Source organism: Babesia microti, chromosome IV (genome assembly GCF_000691945.2).
Source record: "Babesia microti strain RI chromosome IV, complete genome".
Classification (NCBI taxonomy): domain Eukaryota; phylum Apicomplexa; class Aconoidasida; order Piroplasmida; family Babesiidae; genus Babesia; species Babesia microti.
In genome coordinates this window covers 967,592-981,485 of record NC_034969.1, presented here as the reverse complement: position 1 = coordinate 981,485, position 13,894 = coordinate 967,592, and the positions used below count along the sequence as shown (strand labels likewise).

General features: G+C 32.9%; 9 protein-coding genes across 9 annotated transcripts; 3 read left to right on the top strand and 6 right to left on the bottom strand.

Moving 5' to 3' along the window:
• BmR1_04g07425 (phosphoacetylglucosamine mutase) lies at positions 153-1,856 on the top strand (the record flags this gene model as incomplete). Its single annotated transcript, XM_012794630.1, has 4 exons — positions 153-553; positions 607-1,043; positions 1,064-1,461; positions 1,482-1,856. The coding sequence occupies 4 exons, from the start codon at positions 153-155 to the stop codon at positions 1,854-1,856; spliced, it is 1,611 nt and encodes a 536-aa protein (XP_012650084.1).
• BmR1_04g07420 (synaptobrevin homolog YKT6) lies at positions 1,979-2,729 on the bottom strand (the record flags this gene model as incomplete). The annotated part of the gene is made up of 5 exons (XM_012794629.1): positions 1,979-2,046; positions 2,068-2,339; positions 2,361-2,473; positions 2,495-2,564; positions 2,587-2,729. The coding sequence occupies 5 exons, from the start codon at positions 2,727-2,729 to the stop codon at positions 1,979-1,981; spliced, it is 666 nt and encodes a 221-aa protein (XP_012650083.1).
• Positions 2,955-4,922, bottom strand: BmR1_04g07415 (Multisubstrate pseudouridine synthase 7; the record flags this gene model as incomplete). The annotated part of the gene is made up of 1 exon (XM_012794628.1): positions 2,955-4,922. One exon carries the CDS (start codon positions 4,920-4,922, stop codon positions 2,955-2,957), a length of 1,968 nt encoding a protein of 655 aa, XP_012650082.1.
• A 105-nt stretch (positions 4,923-5,027) lies between these two features.
• BmR1_04g07410 (conserved Plasmodium protein, unknown function) lies at positions 5,028-5,607 on the bottom strand (the record flags this gene model as incomplete). The annotated part of the gene is made up of 2 exons (XM_012794627.1): positions 5,028-5,369; positions 5,392-5,607. 2 exons carry the CDS (start codon positions 5,605-5,607, stop codon positions 5,028-5,030), a joined length of 558 nt encoding a protein of 185 aa, XP_012650081.1.
• An 88-nt stretch (positions 5,608-5,695) lies between these two features.
• Positions 5,696-6,466, bottom strand: BmR1_04g07405 (YjeF family N-terminal domain; the record flags this gene model as incomplete). Its single annotated transcript, XM_012794626.1, has 4 exons — positions 5,696-6,048; positions 6,071-6,235; positions 6,256-6,352; positions 6,374-6,466. The coding sequence occupies 4 exons, from the start codon at positions 6,464-6,466 to the stop codon at positions 5,696-5,698; spliced, it is 708 nt and encodes a 235-aa protein (XP_012650080.1).
• On the top strand, positions 7,386-9,398 carry BmR1_04g07400 (glucosamine--fructose-6-phosphate aminotransferase (isomerizing); the record flags this gene model as incomplete). The annotated part of the gene is made up of 1 exon (XM_012794625.1): positions 7,386-9,398. The coding sequence occupies one exon, from the start codon at positions 7,386-7,388 to the stop codon at positions 9,396-9,398; it is 2,013 nt and encodes a 670-aa protein (XP_012650079.1).
• BmR1_04g07395 (hypothetical protein) lies at positions 9,602-10,498 on the bottom strand (the record flags this gene model as incomplete). Its single annotated transcript, XM_012794624.1, has 1 exon — positions 9,602-10,498. One exon carries the CDS (start codon positions 10,496-10,498, stop codon positions 9,602-9,604), a length of 897 nt encoding a protein of 298 aa, XP_012650078.1.
• On the top strand, positions 10,560-12,333 carry BmR1_04g07390 (T-complex protein 1 subunit zeta; the record flags this gene model as incomplete). Its single annotated transcript, XM_012794623.1, has 5 exons — positions 10,560-10,710; positions 10,808-11,622; positions 11,644-11,856; positions 11,878-12,196; positions 12,218-12,333. 5 exons carry the CDS (start codon positions 10,560-10,562, stop codon positions 12,331-12,333), a joined length of 1,614 nt encoding a protein of 537 aa, XP_012650077.1.
• Positions 12,466-13,334, bottom strand: BmR1_04g07385 (hypothetical protein; the record flags this gene model as incomplete). Its single annotated transcript, XM_021482594.1, has 7 exons — positions 12,466-12,572; positions 12,593-12,734; positions 12,811-12,894; positions 12,916-12,972; positions 12,995-13,174; positions 13,195-13,261; positions 13,282-13,334. The coding sequence occupies 7 exons, from the start codon at positions 13,332-13,334 to the stop codon at positions 12,466-12,468; spliced, it is 690 nt and encodes a 229-aa protein (XP_021337802.1).

Below are 13,894 nucleotides of genomic sequence, written 5' to 3'. Positions count from 1 at the left end.
AATAACCACCACCATATGCATGCCTTAATAAATTTCATCACTAGTAAACTATGACAAATGGTCAATTGACTATAAATTGGTTCAAATAATTGAATATAAGTATTAGATGAGAAACTAAATAATTTTAATGTAAGTATAGTTACTTCACCACCATGGATGCGTATGAGATTCACTATGGTACCAGCGGATTCCGCTTCACAATTGACGACCCTAAAACTCTGAAATCATGGAATCAAGATACTGGAATCGTGAATTTGGAAGATTTACCCCCTTTTATAATATACAGGTGTGGAATAGCACTGGCTATAATCGCAAATTCCAATATAGACACAAACAATTCAAAAAATAAATTCATCGGCACCGTTATTACAGCATCACACAATCCATATAAAGATAATGGAATAAAAATGTTTGGTTCTGATGGATATTTAATTAATGAATTCTGGGAGAATGAACTTGAAAAGTTGGTCAATTGTAGAACTGATTTTCAACAATATTTGTTTGATAACATGGAAAAGTACAATATCAGATGTAGTAAAGATGACTCAGAAAGGTATCTATCAATGATAATTTTCATTATTATTAATTATTGATGATGTCATCTAGGGTGATATTGATTGGGAGAGATAACAGGGAAAGCGGATCTGAGATTGTCAAAATATTAATTTCAGGAATATATTATGGGGAAAAGGTCTTTGGGAAAGTAAAATTCATTGATATGGGAATAATTTGCACTGCAACATTAGCTTGGTGTGTGAGATTTGCTAAGGTAGATCAGGAAGATTATTATAAAAATCTTTCAAATAATTGGGACCTGCTAATTACTAATATAAAACAAACTCACATAAATAATAATTTGGACAGGGGTATATTGATAATAGACACTGCACAGGGATCATTTTCTACAAAGACTGAATTCCTTAAAAATTCACTAATCAAACTAGGAATATCTACACAATTTTACCATTGTGATCATTTGAAACCTATAAATGATGAATGTGGATCTAATTATGTAATGTCAAAGAAGTTGCCTCGTGAAATTTGTAAGTTTTTACAGATTCAGTGAATAAAATAAATATACTTAGAGGATATAGATGTGTATCATTTGATGGAGATGCTGATAGATTAATTTATTATATTGCAGATGATTTACCTAAAATTGCAGATGGAGATTACATTCTTTGTTTAATTATCAAATGCATTGCCAACATACTTTCAAATTATAACACCGATGAATTAACAATCGGGATAGCACAAACACAGTATTCAAATATATCATCCACTAATTTCATATTTGATATATTTGATAAATTACCTATAAATATCAAATGCAGGCATATATACACAGAGTGTGGAGTTAAGCATTTGAAACGAGCTATTAATGGATTTGACATTGCTATATTATATGAATCTAATGGACACGGGGAATTGATTGTTAACACAGCTAATGTACCAAGCGAGGTACAATTTCACTTACTTAGTTATTTTACTTGTCAAACATTTCCAATATAGCAATGGGAGATTCGGTTTCAAATTGTTTAATGGTGGAAGCGTGTTTATGTATGTTAAACTTAAGTATCGATGAATGGCTAGAATTTTACAAACCAATCCCATTTATTCTATCGCAATTACCTTTGGATAACATATATCGAAATAATTTCATGAATTTACTACCAAAAATTGTACGATATGGGAATCATATCTTCTCAGGCCACCACAAAAGCAGATTCTTGATTAGATTATCCGGAACTGAAAGTTGCATCAGAGTATTTGTAGAGTCAAATAATTGTGTGGAATTGTCTAGGCAATTGGAAGATATGATTAGACAAACTATTGCAAATATTTGTTATTTATAACAATGTAATTTTAGATATATTAGAATGCTGCTACTAGAAACGTAATAACAAATTATTATACAATAGCAGTTATGCTAAAACAATCGCCAGTGCTGATATTGATATTCATATATAGCAGAACGTTACATGAGGGCACAACAAGCGTTCCGCTTCAAAGCCTTACTGCGTTTAAAGATTTTTTTAGTCTGAACTGAATTGAAGAATCACTTACGAGATAAATCTTTGCTGCGATCTACTAGAGATTCCAGATTTTCTCCACTCCTTAGAATATCAGCAACAGTGCTCCTAACGATCTTCAAGGTTTGACTAACTTTATATTCAGTCATAGTGAGAGCATCGATATCTTCTGGTTTGTTATACTTATTCATAATTTCCTTCAGATCAGGGAACTTCAATTTTATATCAGTCATTTGTGTTTGCCATGTGGAAGAATAAAGTTTAATAAACTCAGCATACACAACGTGAGCAAGTGTGAATGCAACTCTGGGATGAAATTCTGTTTACCTATCAGGATATTCTTGTCCAGTTAGACAGACAATACATAGGCCATTATCCCATTTTAGAGAGTACAACTTGGCCCCACCCTCCTGCAAAACCATCTTTTCACTCTCTCCAATCTATATAAATTAATTTGATACTCTCGATGCAACATATCTTGCCGAAAAATTTGCAAAATCACTGACGGCATTTCGTTTAAAAAATGGTATACTATATTTAGTGATATAGTTACTGGGTGGAATTGAAACGGCGCGCTAAGAATATCGGCCCCTCTAAATCCTTGGAAACTCTTAATATTCCTATAAATGCCAATTTCATGCCCAAATGAGTGCGAATTTCGCATACAGACAATGAGGGAACATTTTCATCCCCCATCCATGGAACACGTTAACTGAGTGTCCACACTATATTTTATTCGCTAATGAAATTGTTTCTTTCCCCGTATTATTCTCCTTTAGTATATTATCACTAACAACACTATTAGTACTATAATCGCGATCATTTATAATCAAATTACTATTTACATAATTGACTTCATAATTGGCGACAATAACTAAATATATTAACAAAATTTTAAAGCAAGTTCGTTTCTTAAGAGAGTCAAGAATTCAACTCAAATATTTCCCTTAGAGCCATAGTCATGTATGATGATTTTCGCAATCTACAAGATAAGACAATGGCAACTTTGCCTTCCAGATCCTGGTTATCTACTAACGCCCTGTGAGTCCTCTTGCGTTTGATAGAATGACGGTCTATTTCAGAGTCTAAGATTATCTGATCATGCGCATTCAGTTTATCTGTAATGTAATATTCTAAACCAATTGGTTTGACAATTAAGTGCCTGTAGGATCCTCTCATCTGAAACATTGGCGCGGTGGTATTAAAATTGGTACCTAACTGTTCCAAAGAAATCTTTTCATAATCATTATTCAGATTTGGTGGATATGTCACTGAATCCCCGGGCAGTGGTATGACAATATCGGTAATCCTATACATACTACACTCTTCTTCACTTTCCAACACTTTCACCTCGTCAGTGGAATTTGGCTGCAGAACTAAATCACCAATCATTGGTTTATATCCCATTTCAATCCTTTTAGATGCGATGAAATTGAATATTAGACTCTGTGCAGCGTGGATGTACATTGTTAAAGTATTCCTTGGCATCCTTTCCAGACACTGTTTAAATGTACAATTACGTTTCAGATTCATTAATATATTCTTTTCAATGTACATGTGATGCGGTAGCGTTTTTATTGTTTTATCAATATCACCGTTTTTCAAATATTCAATGTCTAGATCTAGGCCGTGATGTATGAAAGATGGAAACTTTTGAGCCAGATTTACATCACCTAAAATGAGTCTTATTGCCTGTTCATATTCACAAGCTAAAATTGCGGCCCCTATCATGTGCGTTTTGACTTTGAAAGTACCAAATCTTTGCATCCCAAAATAATTAATAAATCCATTTTCATTCAAATTGTCAAAGCATTCCACAAAGTGGCCAATGTCGGAAGTATGAATTCCTCTTATTGCGATTTTAAATTCGTTACCAAACAAATCCCCAATACCAACCTTTTCTCTTGTATATTTAAATTTGGATAGAAACACGTTTTTATCCCAACCCTTATAAGTCATACACAATAGTAGCTGTTCCAGTCTTGTTTGTTTGATACAAAATTGTTGCACAGTGATGGCACGCTTATCTTTTGTTCCCGCAAATGAAACTTCTTTACTAGATTTTTTTAGACATTTACAAAGCATTTCAACAACTTCACTTGTATCTTTATTTATCTTTGAAAGATTAAATGTTATATAATAGGGTTTCTTCGAACACTTATCCTTTACTAGTTCTACATTTTCAACTTCAACCCCCGTCGCCATTTCACCTAGTATCAAACATTCCTTTCGTTCGTTGGAAAATGGAAGTTCTGCATTTAGTTGTTGTATTTCCGACGACATTTTTAAGTTTAAGCTATCCAAACACATTTTATGTGGGAACAATAATAAATATTTTATTGCTAAATTGCCATTTTCTTCATCAACATCTACATCAAAACTTTGATTATTGGATAAATGTTGAAATTGACGAGCAATTTCACTAGTTACGGCAGTTGAATTGAGGAAGGGGAATTTTTTGCGAACAAAATCATGAATATCCTTTCGGTAACTCTTCATATTGAGAATATTTTCATCACCTTTCAGTATGGCGCAGGGGAATTGTGTCAATTCTACACCATTCCTATTATTAAATATGTCGGATAATTGCTGAATCAATTTAATTATTGCTTCTTGATCATTTACGGTAAATATACCCGATTCCAAAATATTGTTAATCCAATCGGTCGACTTAAATACATCGTGACCTAGAATATACGATTTTGCCCTATTTATACTCTGTTCGATTTTATCAATATCAATAAAATCCTCACTTGTTAGCACGTTTCCAGATAAATCTATTTCGTTAACCTGAAAGTCACTAGAGAGATATTTAATAACCCCATTAATTCTTTTCAATGGCCTTCTGGTTGTATACTGCGATATTCCGAACTTGGCAAGCGATTCCATTTTGAATATATTCTTTTCACAAACTTTCAAAAGAAAACCTTCAGAAATTTGAATAATCAGAACAAATAATAATAACATTCGCACTGCAAATGTTTAATACCAAATTTACTTCACCTTAAGTTTTTTAGCCAACAAAGCTTGTTTCTGCTTTGATACCGCTTTAGATTCTTTAATCCAAAATAAACCAGGACACTTCCTTTTGATATCTAAATGAGGGAAGCGCAAGTGATTTATTATGGAATAATTGTCAAACTTTTCCCGTTCATAATCCGTCAGAGAATTAAGAATATCATCTCTGTAACAATTATTGAATACCAATTCTTTAGGCATAAATTCCGTTTCAGACTGTGCCGCCTCCTGATATAAACTAGCGGGGAGACTTCTCAAAGCCTTCCACATACAATTAGCGGCATTAAATTCATGCTGGTCAAATTTCTTTCTATATAACTAAATACACCTATTAGCTTACTTGTCTAATATACTGATATGCCTCGAAGTGTCGCTGGTACTCCCTCCTATCAGTTAATGTGTCGTTTGGCTTAAGTGGACTGCAAATTAGGTCTAACAATTCACTAATTTTCTGCCGATCTGAAAAAAAATTAATAGTTTCTGTGACAAATTGTGATGGAATGAACGGTAAGTATCTTCCTTGATATAAAATAGGAGCATTGGTCAATTGTATCATAGGATATTATATCATATCATGTTATGAAGATATTTATAGCATCATTAAATAATTAACTATTGTATCTACTTTATAAACGATAAGCAAATCATTGATTTTTATTCAATAGGGCAAATTCATTAGTATCAGTATACGTAGGAAGCACCACGTCTTTTACTGTAGGAGGCAGGAATCGACCGGCCAAAAAATGTAATCCACTGAAATTTTTCACACAATTTTTTGGCACACATAATGATATATTACAGGGAAAATTTTTTGAACCATTAACATTTGCATTAGACTTGTCAGCATCTAAATATGGTCCAGAGGGCACATCTATTGAAATGATTTTATTAGTATACTTAGAAAGATTGCGCAATATTGTATTGTAAGGTTCTCTTACTTCACCTTTCAATCCAAATCCAAAAATAGCATCGATTATCAAATCAAAATCATCATATTCTAAATAAAACAGCATAATTACCATTTTCATTTAAATTATCGCAAATTTCTACATTGTATGATCTCAATTGCATAGTTAAATTATTAAAAAGAGTTTTTTTCCCCAGTTTTGGATAAAAAACTTTAACATAAAACCCGAAACAGGTTAAATGCCTAGCAGCAACGAGACCATCACCCCCGTTATTTCCTAAATAAATATATTTCCACCTGGCCCACAAATGATTAAAAGTTTATTTGCAGGTTTATATTTTTGTGTTATATGGTGAATGCATTTAGAAACAGAATACCCGGCTAATTCCATTAACTGATATGAAACATGTCATACTTGTTCCAAAGTATATCCAAATTCGGGAGACATCAACCGCTTATCTAATTCATAAGCCTCTTTAAAATCAATATAACTAATGGATTTATCCATATTAAGTATGGACGATGAATGTCTGTATCATATAACACAATTTGTTAGTACTCAAGAGTTCAAATAGAAACAGTTAAACCACAAAATGCGAAGCTGAATCACCCGATATAAAATACATAAACATTTATAAATATCAAAATAAATTTAGAATTGAATCTAGAATATTAGTTCACGGAAACACCATCACAAGAACACTCAAAATAGTACTTGCCCAATTGTCGACTACTTTTAGTACATAAATCCAATAATTACCAAAAAATCTATTAAACTTAATTTAGTAATCCTATTCTAATTGATTATAAAAATAATACATGCTCACAAATACTAATCCCCAAATTTTACTCCAGAACTAGCTAAATATTGAATCCATATAGATGATAAAAATTGGAAGAATTTGAACAGTCAAATCCATTATACATAGCAATATAGTAGAAATTTGTTTGGTGTATTTAAATTTATAAAAATGTAGGAATATTTACGTCTACAGTGCCTAGTGTGTATAATCCTTATGGATGCCAAGATGGGATGGGGACTCACTAGCTATAAAATATCTGTTTAAAAAAATATTAGCAGTAAATTCTACATCTATATCATAATTGACCATGCATCAAATATTATAAGGGGGAGGAAAAATGGCAATTTCCTCGGACATTTAATATATAAAAGTATATAATAGTAGGAGCCCAATCAGTAACTTAAAAATAAAAATACACCAATCAAATACATAAAATCATTATTTTATAATATTAACACAATCTAGAATTTTCAAAAAATCCGACCACCATTAAATTTTTATATAATCAGAGCACATATAACTTACCGTTCTACAAATTATAAATATAATCATAATATTTATTGTCACCTATTAATTTATTGTCCATTAAACCCATAATTTAACCATTTTTTATGGGAAATTGAAATGGATGAAAATAGAAAAGGCGGTGTATTAAATTACATTAGATGCTTATCTACAAATTTATATTCAACAGTATCTCCTTGGATTAGATTAAGAAGTTTAATACCTAGAACGGAATGCTGTGGAATAGTAGGAGCATCAGGATTTGATGATGTTCAGGTTTATCTATATCAAGGTATTGAATACTTGCAACATCGAGGATACGATTCTTGCGGTATTGCAACTAGAAAAGATGATGGTTCATTGGTAATTACCAAATGCTCAGGCAATTCATCAGTACCTAACAAACAATCTAATCCCATTGAATGTCTATCTAGATTAAAGGATTTGGCATCCAACAATCACTTAAAATCCAGAACTGGCATTGGACATACAAGATGGGCAACCGTAGGTGGGTTGAACGATAAAAATGCTCATCCGCATAGTGATTATAAGAATCGTATTGCACTAGCCCACAATGGTACAATATACAATTCACATTGGTTATTTGAACATTTAAAATGTTCACCACTTTTTCCCAAAATAAAGTTACCTGAATCAGATTCAGAAGCAGTGGCACATCTAATAGGAATGGAAATGGATTCAGGGTTGGAATTGGAAGATGCCATTAATAGCACGATAAAGAAGCTGGATGGCACCTGGGCATTTGTTATAGCATCAACCGCTTTACCTTATCTCATAGTTTCCAGAAAGGAGTCACCTTTGTTGATTGGAAAAAGAAATGATGATAACGGAGTAATCGTTGCATCGGAAGTAATTGCTTTTGGAAGCGGAGTAGATAAATATGTGCCGCTAAGTGATAATACTACAATGAAATTGGATGATGCAACTATGGATAAGCTGTTTTCAACTGGGCCAGTATATCAAATAAACAATCCAAAATTTGAAACCTCACCATCTCCATACAAATACTGGATTGAAAAAGAAATTTATGAGCAACCAAAAAGGCTACAAGACTTATTTAACAATCAAAATTTTAATTCTATTCTGCAAAGTATTAGTAATGAGCCTGGGATTGGAAAATTCGATTTTATATTCGCTGGTTGTGGATCATCACTCCATTCTGCCCATTTTATTGCTTATATTATGAAATTATTAATACATAAATCAGCTAAAAATACATTCAAAGTGTATGTTGTTGATACCAGTGAGATGACTAAGGAGTCTGCTATGGAATTTTATGGCAGTCCTAAATTTATCATATACTTATCTCAGTCTGGAGAGACATTGGATACTATACATTCATTTAATTTATTAAAGACAATTTCACCAAAATCAATAACCATATCAATAGTAAACGATTGTAATAGTTATTTGGCTCAAATAACAAATTACCCATTATGCTTAAATGCTGGAAGAGAAATGTCAGTTGCATCCACAAAAACATTTACCAGTCAATCTTTTGCAGGCCTAAAACTTATCCAATCAATTGTTTCTCAATTATCTATGCCTGATAGCCAAAAAATAACATCAGCGCTCGAATCCTCACTATCACTACTACCGACTAGTATCACTTCAGTATGTAATCAAGTAGAAAAGATTCAAAAACTAGCCAAACAAATAACAACTATCTGTGAAACTTGCAATTCATTGTTTATTTTGGGTAGAGGAGCTTACTTTGTTATAGCAAAGGAAGGCGCTCTGAAGTTGAAGGAAGTGCCATACTTACATGCAGAAGCTGTACAATCTGGTTTAATGAAACATGGGACTTTGGCTATGATAAACAGTAAAGATAAAACACCAACGATATCACTAATATTTGAAGAAGATTATTCTGTACCTATATGTGCTGCTGAGCAGTTGAAGGCCAGAGGGTCGTATGTTGTTTGTGTTACAGATAAGAAGGAATTGGTTGAGGATTTTGCAGATGAATTTATTGTAATTAAAGACATAGGATATGCAACACCATTATCAGCAGTGGTTGTTTTCCAATTACTAGCATACTTTTGCGCAATGGAAAGGGGGATTGATCCTGATTATCCTCGGGGCTTAGCCAAAACTGTGACTGTATTATAGCAACCCACAATTCTTATTTTAGTATTTCCCATTTACTATTTATTTAACAGAAAAATATTAAACACATTTAGGTGATATCTAATAACGATTCATAAATATACAAATAACAATAAGCTATCAAACAACACACTAGAGAACCATACTTTTTACAATTAATTCAAGGACCAATAGTAAATAGCATTAGAATTACAATTTAGATGCTGCTATTCCAAAGTTCTAGAATTCGCACAAACAAAAACGCCTTTAACGAAGCGCAAAATGTCGAGTTCTTCTTCTTGCCAATGCTCTAACCAAAGTTGCAAATTACCTACTGAATCGACATTCTCTACATTTTTGATTGAAGTTGACTTTTGATAAGTTTCTTCAATTCTAGATAACCTTAGAGCGATTTCAGGGGAAATGGCTTCTTGAAGCACACTAGATGCCAGTATGAATGATTTATATTCATCAGATAACATTTCCATAACAACCCTATCAAGTGATGTTAATTTATCTATATATTTAGAAACATCACTTGATAGTGTTGTAGTTTGGAAAGACAGACAGTTTAAATATTGCGATAATGCTATTGTAGAGTATTCTTCAAATGAAAATTTAGAAATTGATTTTAGAAATTCGAATTTCAAGGGATAGTAATTGTCAGTGTTAGGCACATTGGAATGATATGTTATATTAGATAAGAATGGCAGATACTTTAGGGTATCATGCTCAAAATAATTTAACAATTTGACATTAGAAACATCTTTATTATCGATGTGAGATGATAAACAATAAGTAATGGGCAAAGATCGGAATCGATGTAATTTACCTAAAACTCCGTTCCATTCATTTACTAATAAAGGTAGTAAAAATTTGTTACTGCAACTAAAAACTTTTCCCTTTGGTGTATGTAAAAGTTTGCCATCTAATAAGATTCCATAGAAAGTATCATTTTTTCTGCCACTACCCGTATCGGATACTTTAGAGCATTGGTTAGTACCAAGTGTAGTTGTGTTGACATTCTTAGTCACAATGGGTTTTATTGGTTTATCGTGCAAGATTACCTTGGGGAAGGTTGAAAAGTACTTTTTAACAGATCGATTATAATACCTCCATGACATATATCTTCCCCATTTTCACATAGCTCTCCTACTGTTAGAACTATTAGTATATTGGTTCACAATGGCAGTAAATATATTAAACAGTAAAGCGGATACAATCCGTTCCAGCGCGGCCTTGCTAACTACAATTTCCGCTGCTAAAGGATTGTATGATATATTGAAATCAAATTTGGGACCCAAGGGTACATTCAAAATGCTAGTCAGTGGTTCAGGTATAACTATATTTCATTTTATTCAAGCAAATTGCATATACTAAATTTATGTAATTACTTTATACATTTTAAAAACTAAATAACAACACTAATTTAGGCTCAATAAAGATAACCAAGGATGGCAATGTTTTATTGAATGAAATGATGATAAGACATCCAACAGCTACAATTTTGTGCCGCGCTGCTACAGCAATGGATGAGATAACAGGTGATGGTACCACAAGCAATGTGTTGTTAGCATCGTGCCTATTAAAGAATAGTGAAGAAAATATCTTGTATGAAAATGTCCACCCTAAATTCATTTGTGATGGATTTGATATAGCAAGGGAAGAGGTTCTTAAGGTTCTAGATGAAATTTCGGTGGATGTGCCATTGGAGACTACTAACGGCGGTAGAACGGATTGGGAAATGTTAGAATGCGTCGCGAAAACTTCTATAAGAACTAAGATAAACCTTAAGTTAGCAGATGTAGTGACATCACAAATTATGGAGGCAATCAAACTTATATATCGTCCTGGTCAATTAATTGATCTATTCATGTTGGAGATTTTACAAATGAAGCATAAATTAAGTACTGAAACTAAGTTGATAAGAGGAATGGTGTTTGACCATGGTGCCAGACATCCCGATATGCCAAAAATGGTTAAAAATGCATACATTCTCACCTTAAATTGTTCTCTAGAATATGAAAAATCCGAAGTTTTTTCTGGTTTCTTCTACTCCAATGCACAACAGCGTGATAAATTGGTTACTTCAGAGCGAAAATTTACCGATGAAAAGGTTGAAAAGATTCTTGAGCTAAAACGCAAAGTATGTGACGATAACACATCATTTGTCGTATTAAACCACAAAGGCATCGATCCAATTGCTTTAGACATGCTGGCAAAGGAAGGTATCATTGCTTTGAGACGTGTAAGTTGTTAAATTATCTAGATCAAAAGGAGAAATATGGAACGATTAACTTTGTGTTGTGGTGGCAATGCATGCAACAGCGTAGAAAATTTGACAAAGGAAGATTTGGGATTTGCAGAAATGGTTTATGAGGAGATGCTAGGAGAGGACAAATATACTTTTGTTGAAGGGGTTAAAAATCCTTCCAGCTGCACAATCCTAATCAAAGCTCCAAATGAGTATTCCATTACTCAGGTATTTTAAACTTAATGGCAGATCAAGGATGCGATAAGAGATGGTGTAAGAGCGGTAAATAATTCTTTGTTAGATGGAAAAGTTGTACCTGGCGCTGGTGCTTTTGAAATTGCCGCTTATTCCAAACTAATGGACCTATCAAGACAAACGAAAGGAAGTTTAAAGTATGGCGTATCTATTTTTGCCGAAAGTTTATTATGCGTCCCTAAAATCCTGGCAGATAATGCAGGGCTAGACTCTAAGGAGATTGTATTAAATATTATTGACTTGCATAAGAAATCTGGAAGACCATTGGGGATAGATTTGGAAACTGGAGAACACATTTCCCCGAGTATAGCAGGTACATGAGCTATCAATATAGGCATATGGGATAATTATTGTGTGAAACGGCAAGTGGTGACTATAGCTTCCACTGTTGCTCAGCAACTTCTACTTGTGGATGAGATAATGAAGGCCGGGAAAAGTATGAAAAATTGACACAACACTATTTGGTTAATTAATAACGATCATAAACAATTAGCGCATGTTTAGAATTTGGATACATAGAGTTCAAATCCATAGCCAATTTAATAGTGAGTTTGTTATAATTAAAGAATAGTCTGGAACATTTTAAATGGACAAACCATCTCTTGTGCTATTACCAGAGACAATACTGGAAACATCTCTAGTAACAATATCCGAATGTATACTCTTCGGCTGTACGATTTCGCTATTTTCTAAATAAAACAACACTAACCCCCCATATCATTGCAGCTTTCACAAGTAATGTTGCACATATCGTTCAACAATTTAGTGGTTGCAATATAGGCCTTGCAATCATTCTCATGTTCTTCACAAGCTATGCGTTCCTTTCTTACATTTTCAAGGATTTTAGCAAACTGAATAAATAAATTATGATGGAAGTTTTCATAGTATAATGTACATATTATTACAACTTAACAAGGCCACACTTACATTAGTATTAAATTTGTCTTTGGAGCCACTCAAAGCAGTATCTAGCAGCTTATCTTTTTTTTTCAGTAACTTTTCATGCTCAACCTATGTAACAATTAATGGTACTGTTAGTTGATCGTATAATTGTTTATTATTCTCAGCGGTATCAAGTTTTTCAATAAACTATATCACTTTGTATACTCACATTAAAATCGTTTACAATTGTGGGTTCTTTTGGGGGGGTTATGATCGATAGTTTTTGGAACACATCCTCCAAATCACTCAATCTCAGTTCATCACTAGTGTCAGGCTTTGAATTTTTATCCGATACTCCAGTTTTATCATTCAAAGTTACAGCTTTTTCAGCCAAATCGCTTTGCACGCGCTGAGTTATAGTATTATTACACTTGCGGAAACTAGATACAGTGCGTTTAGCGAAGATTCTAGCTTGCTCATAAGCCATTCAGAAATTCTAAGTAAACAAGTGCATACTTCGAATATGTGGATTCGGTGGGCGCTTCAACTTTATCTACTTTTTCTTCCATAATGAAGTTATGTGCAAATAAATTGACGTATTCAATTGGATCTAATAATTCAAGCGAAATCTACATATTATCTTTGGATGCGTACACATACTTATTTTCCAATACACTAATGATAAATGAGACTATATAAACGTAACAACTACAAAACATTAAACAAAAAACCACGCGTTATAAAATTTAGTTCGGTACTAAACTGTATTCCTCACCAATAAATGAATAAAACTACATGTGCTAGTCCTAGTATTCCTTATTTATGGTAGTAAATTTAGATTAGAATTGAAAAAATGCTGACATGCATATATGTTTAAAAATAGAATTTAACTCAATCATATGCAATGCAATTATTAAATCAACCCAATGTTACCAGTATGTACCAACTCAGAGTGTACACTGTTGTTTAGTTTGTTCGCTATTAATAATTTTAGATTTAAAACTCAAGCAAAATTACAATTGATAATTTTTGGATTATATTAGTAATTTTCCATCCCCCTTTAAACACATAAGAATGATCGATTGATGCGAAGCACAGTATCAAGTTGGTGTAAATATGAACACATGAT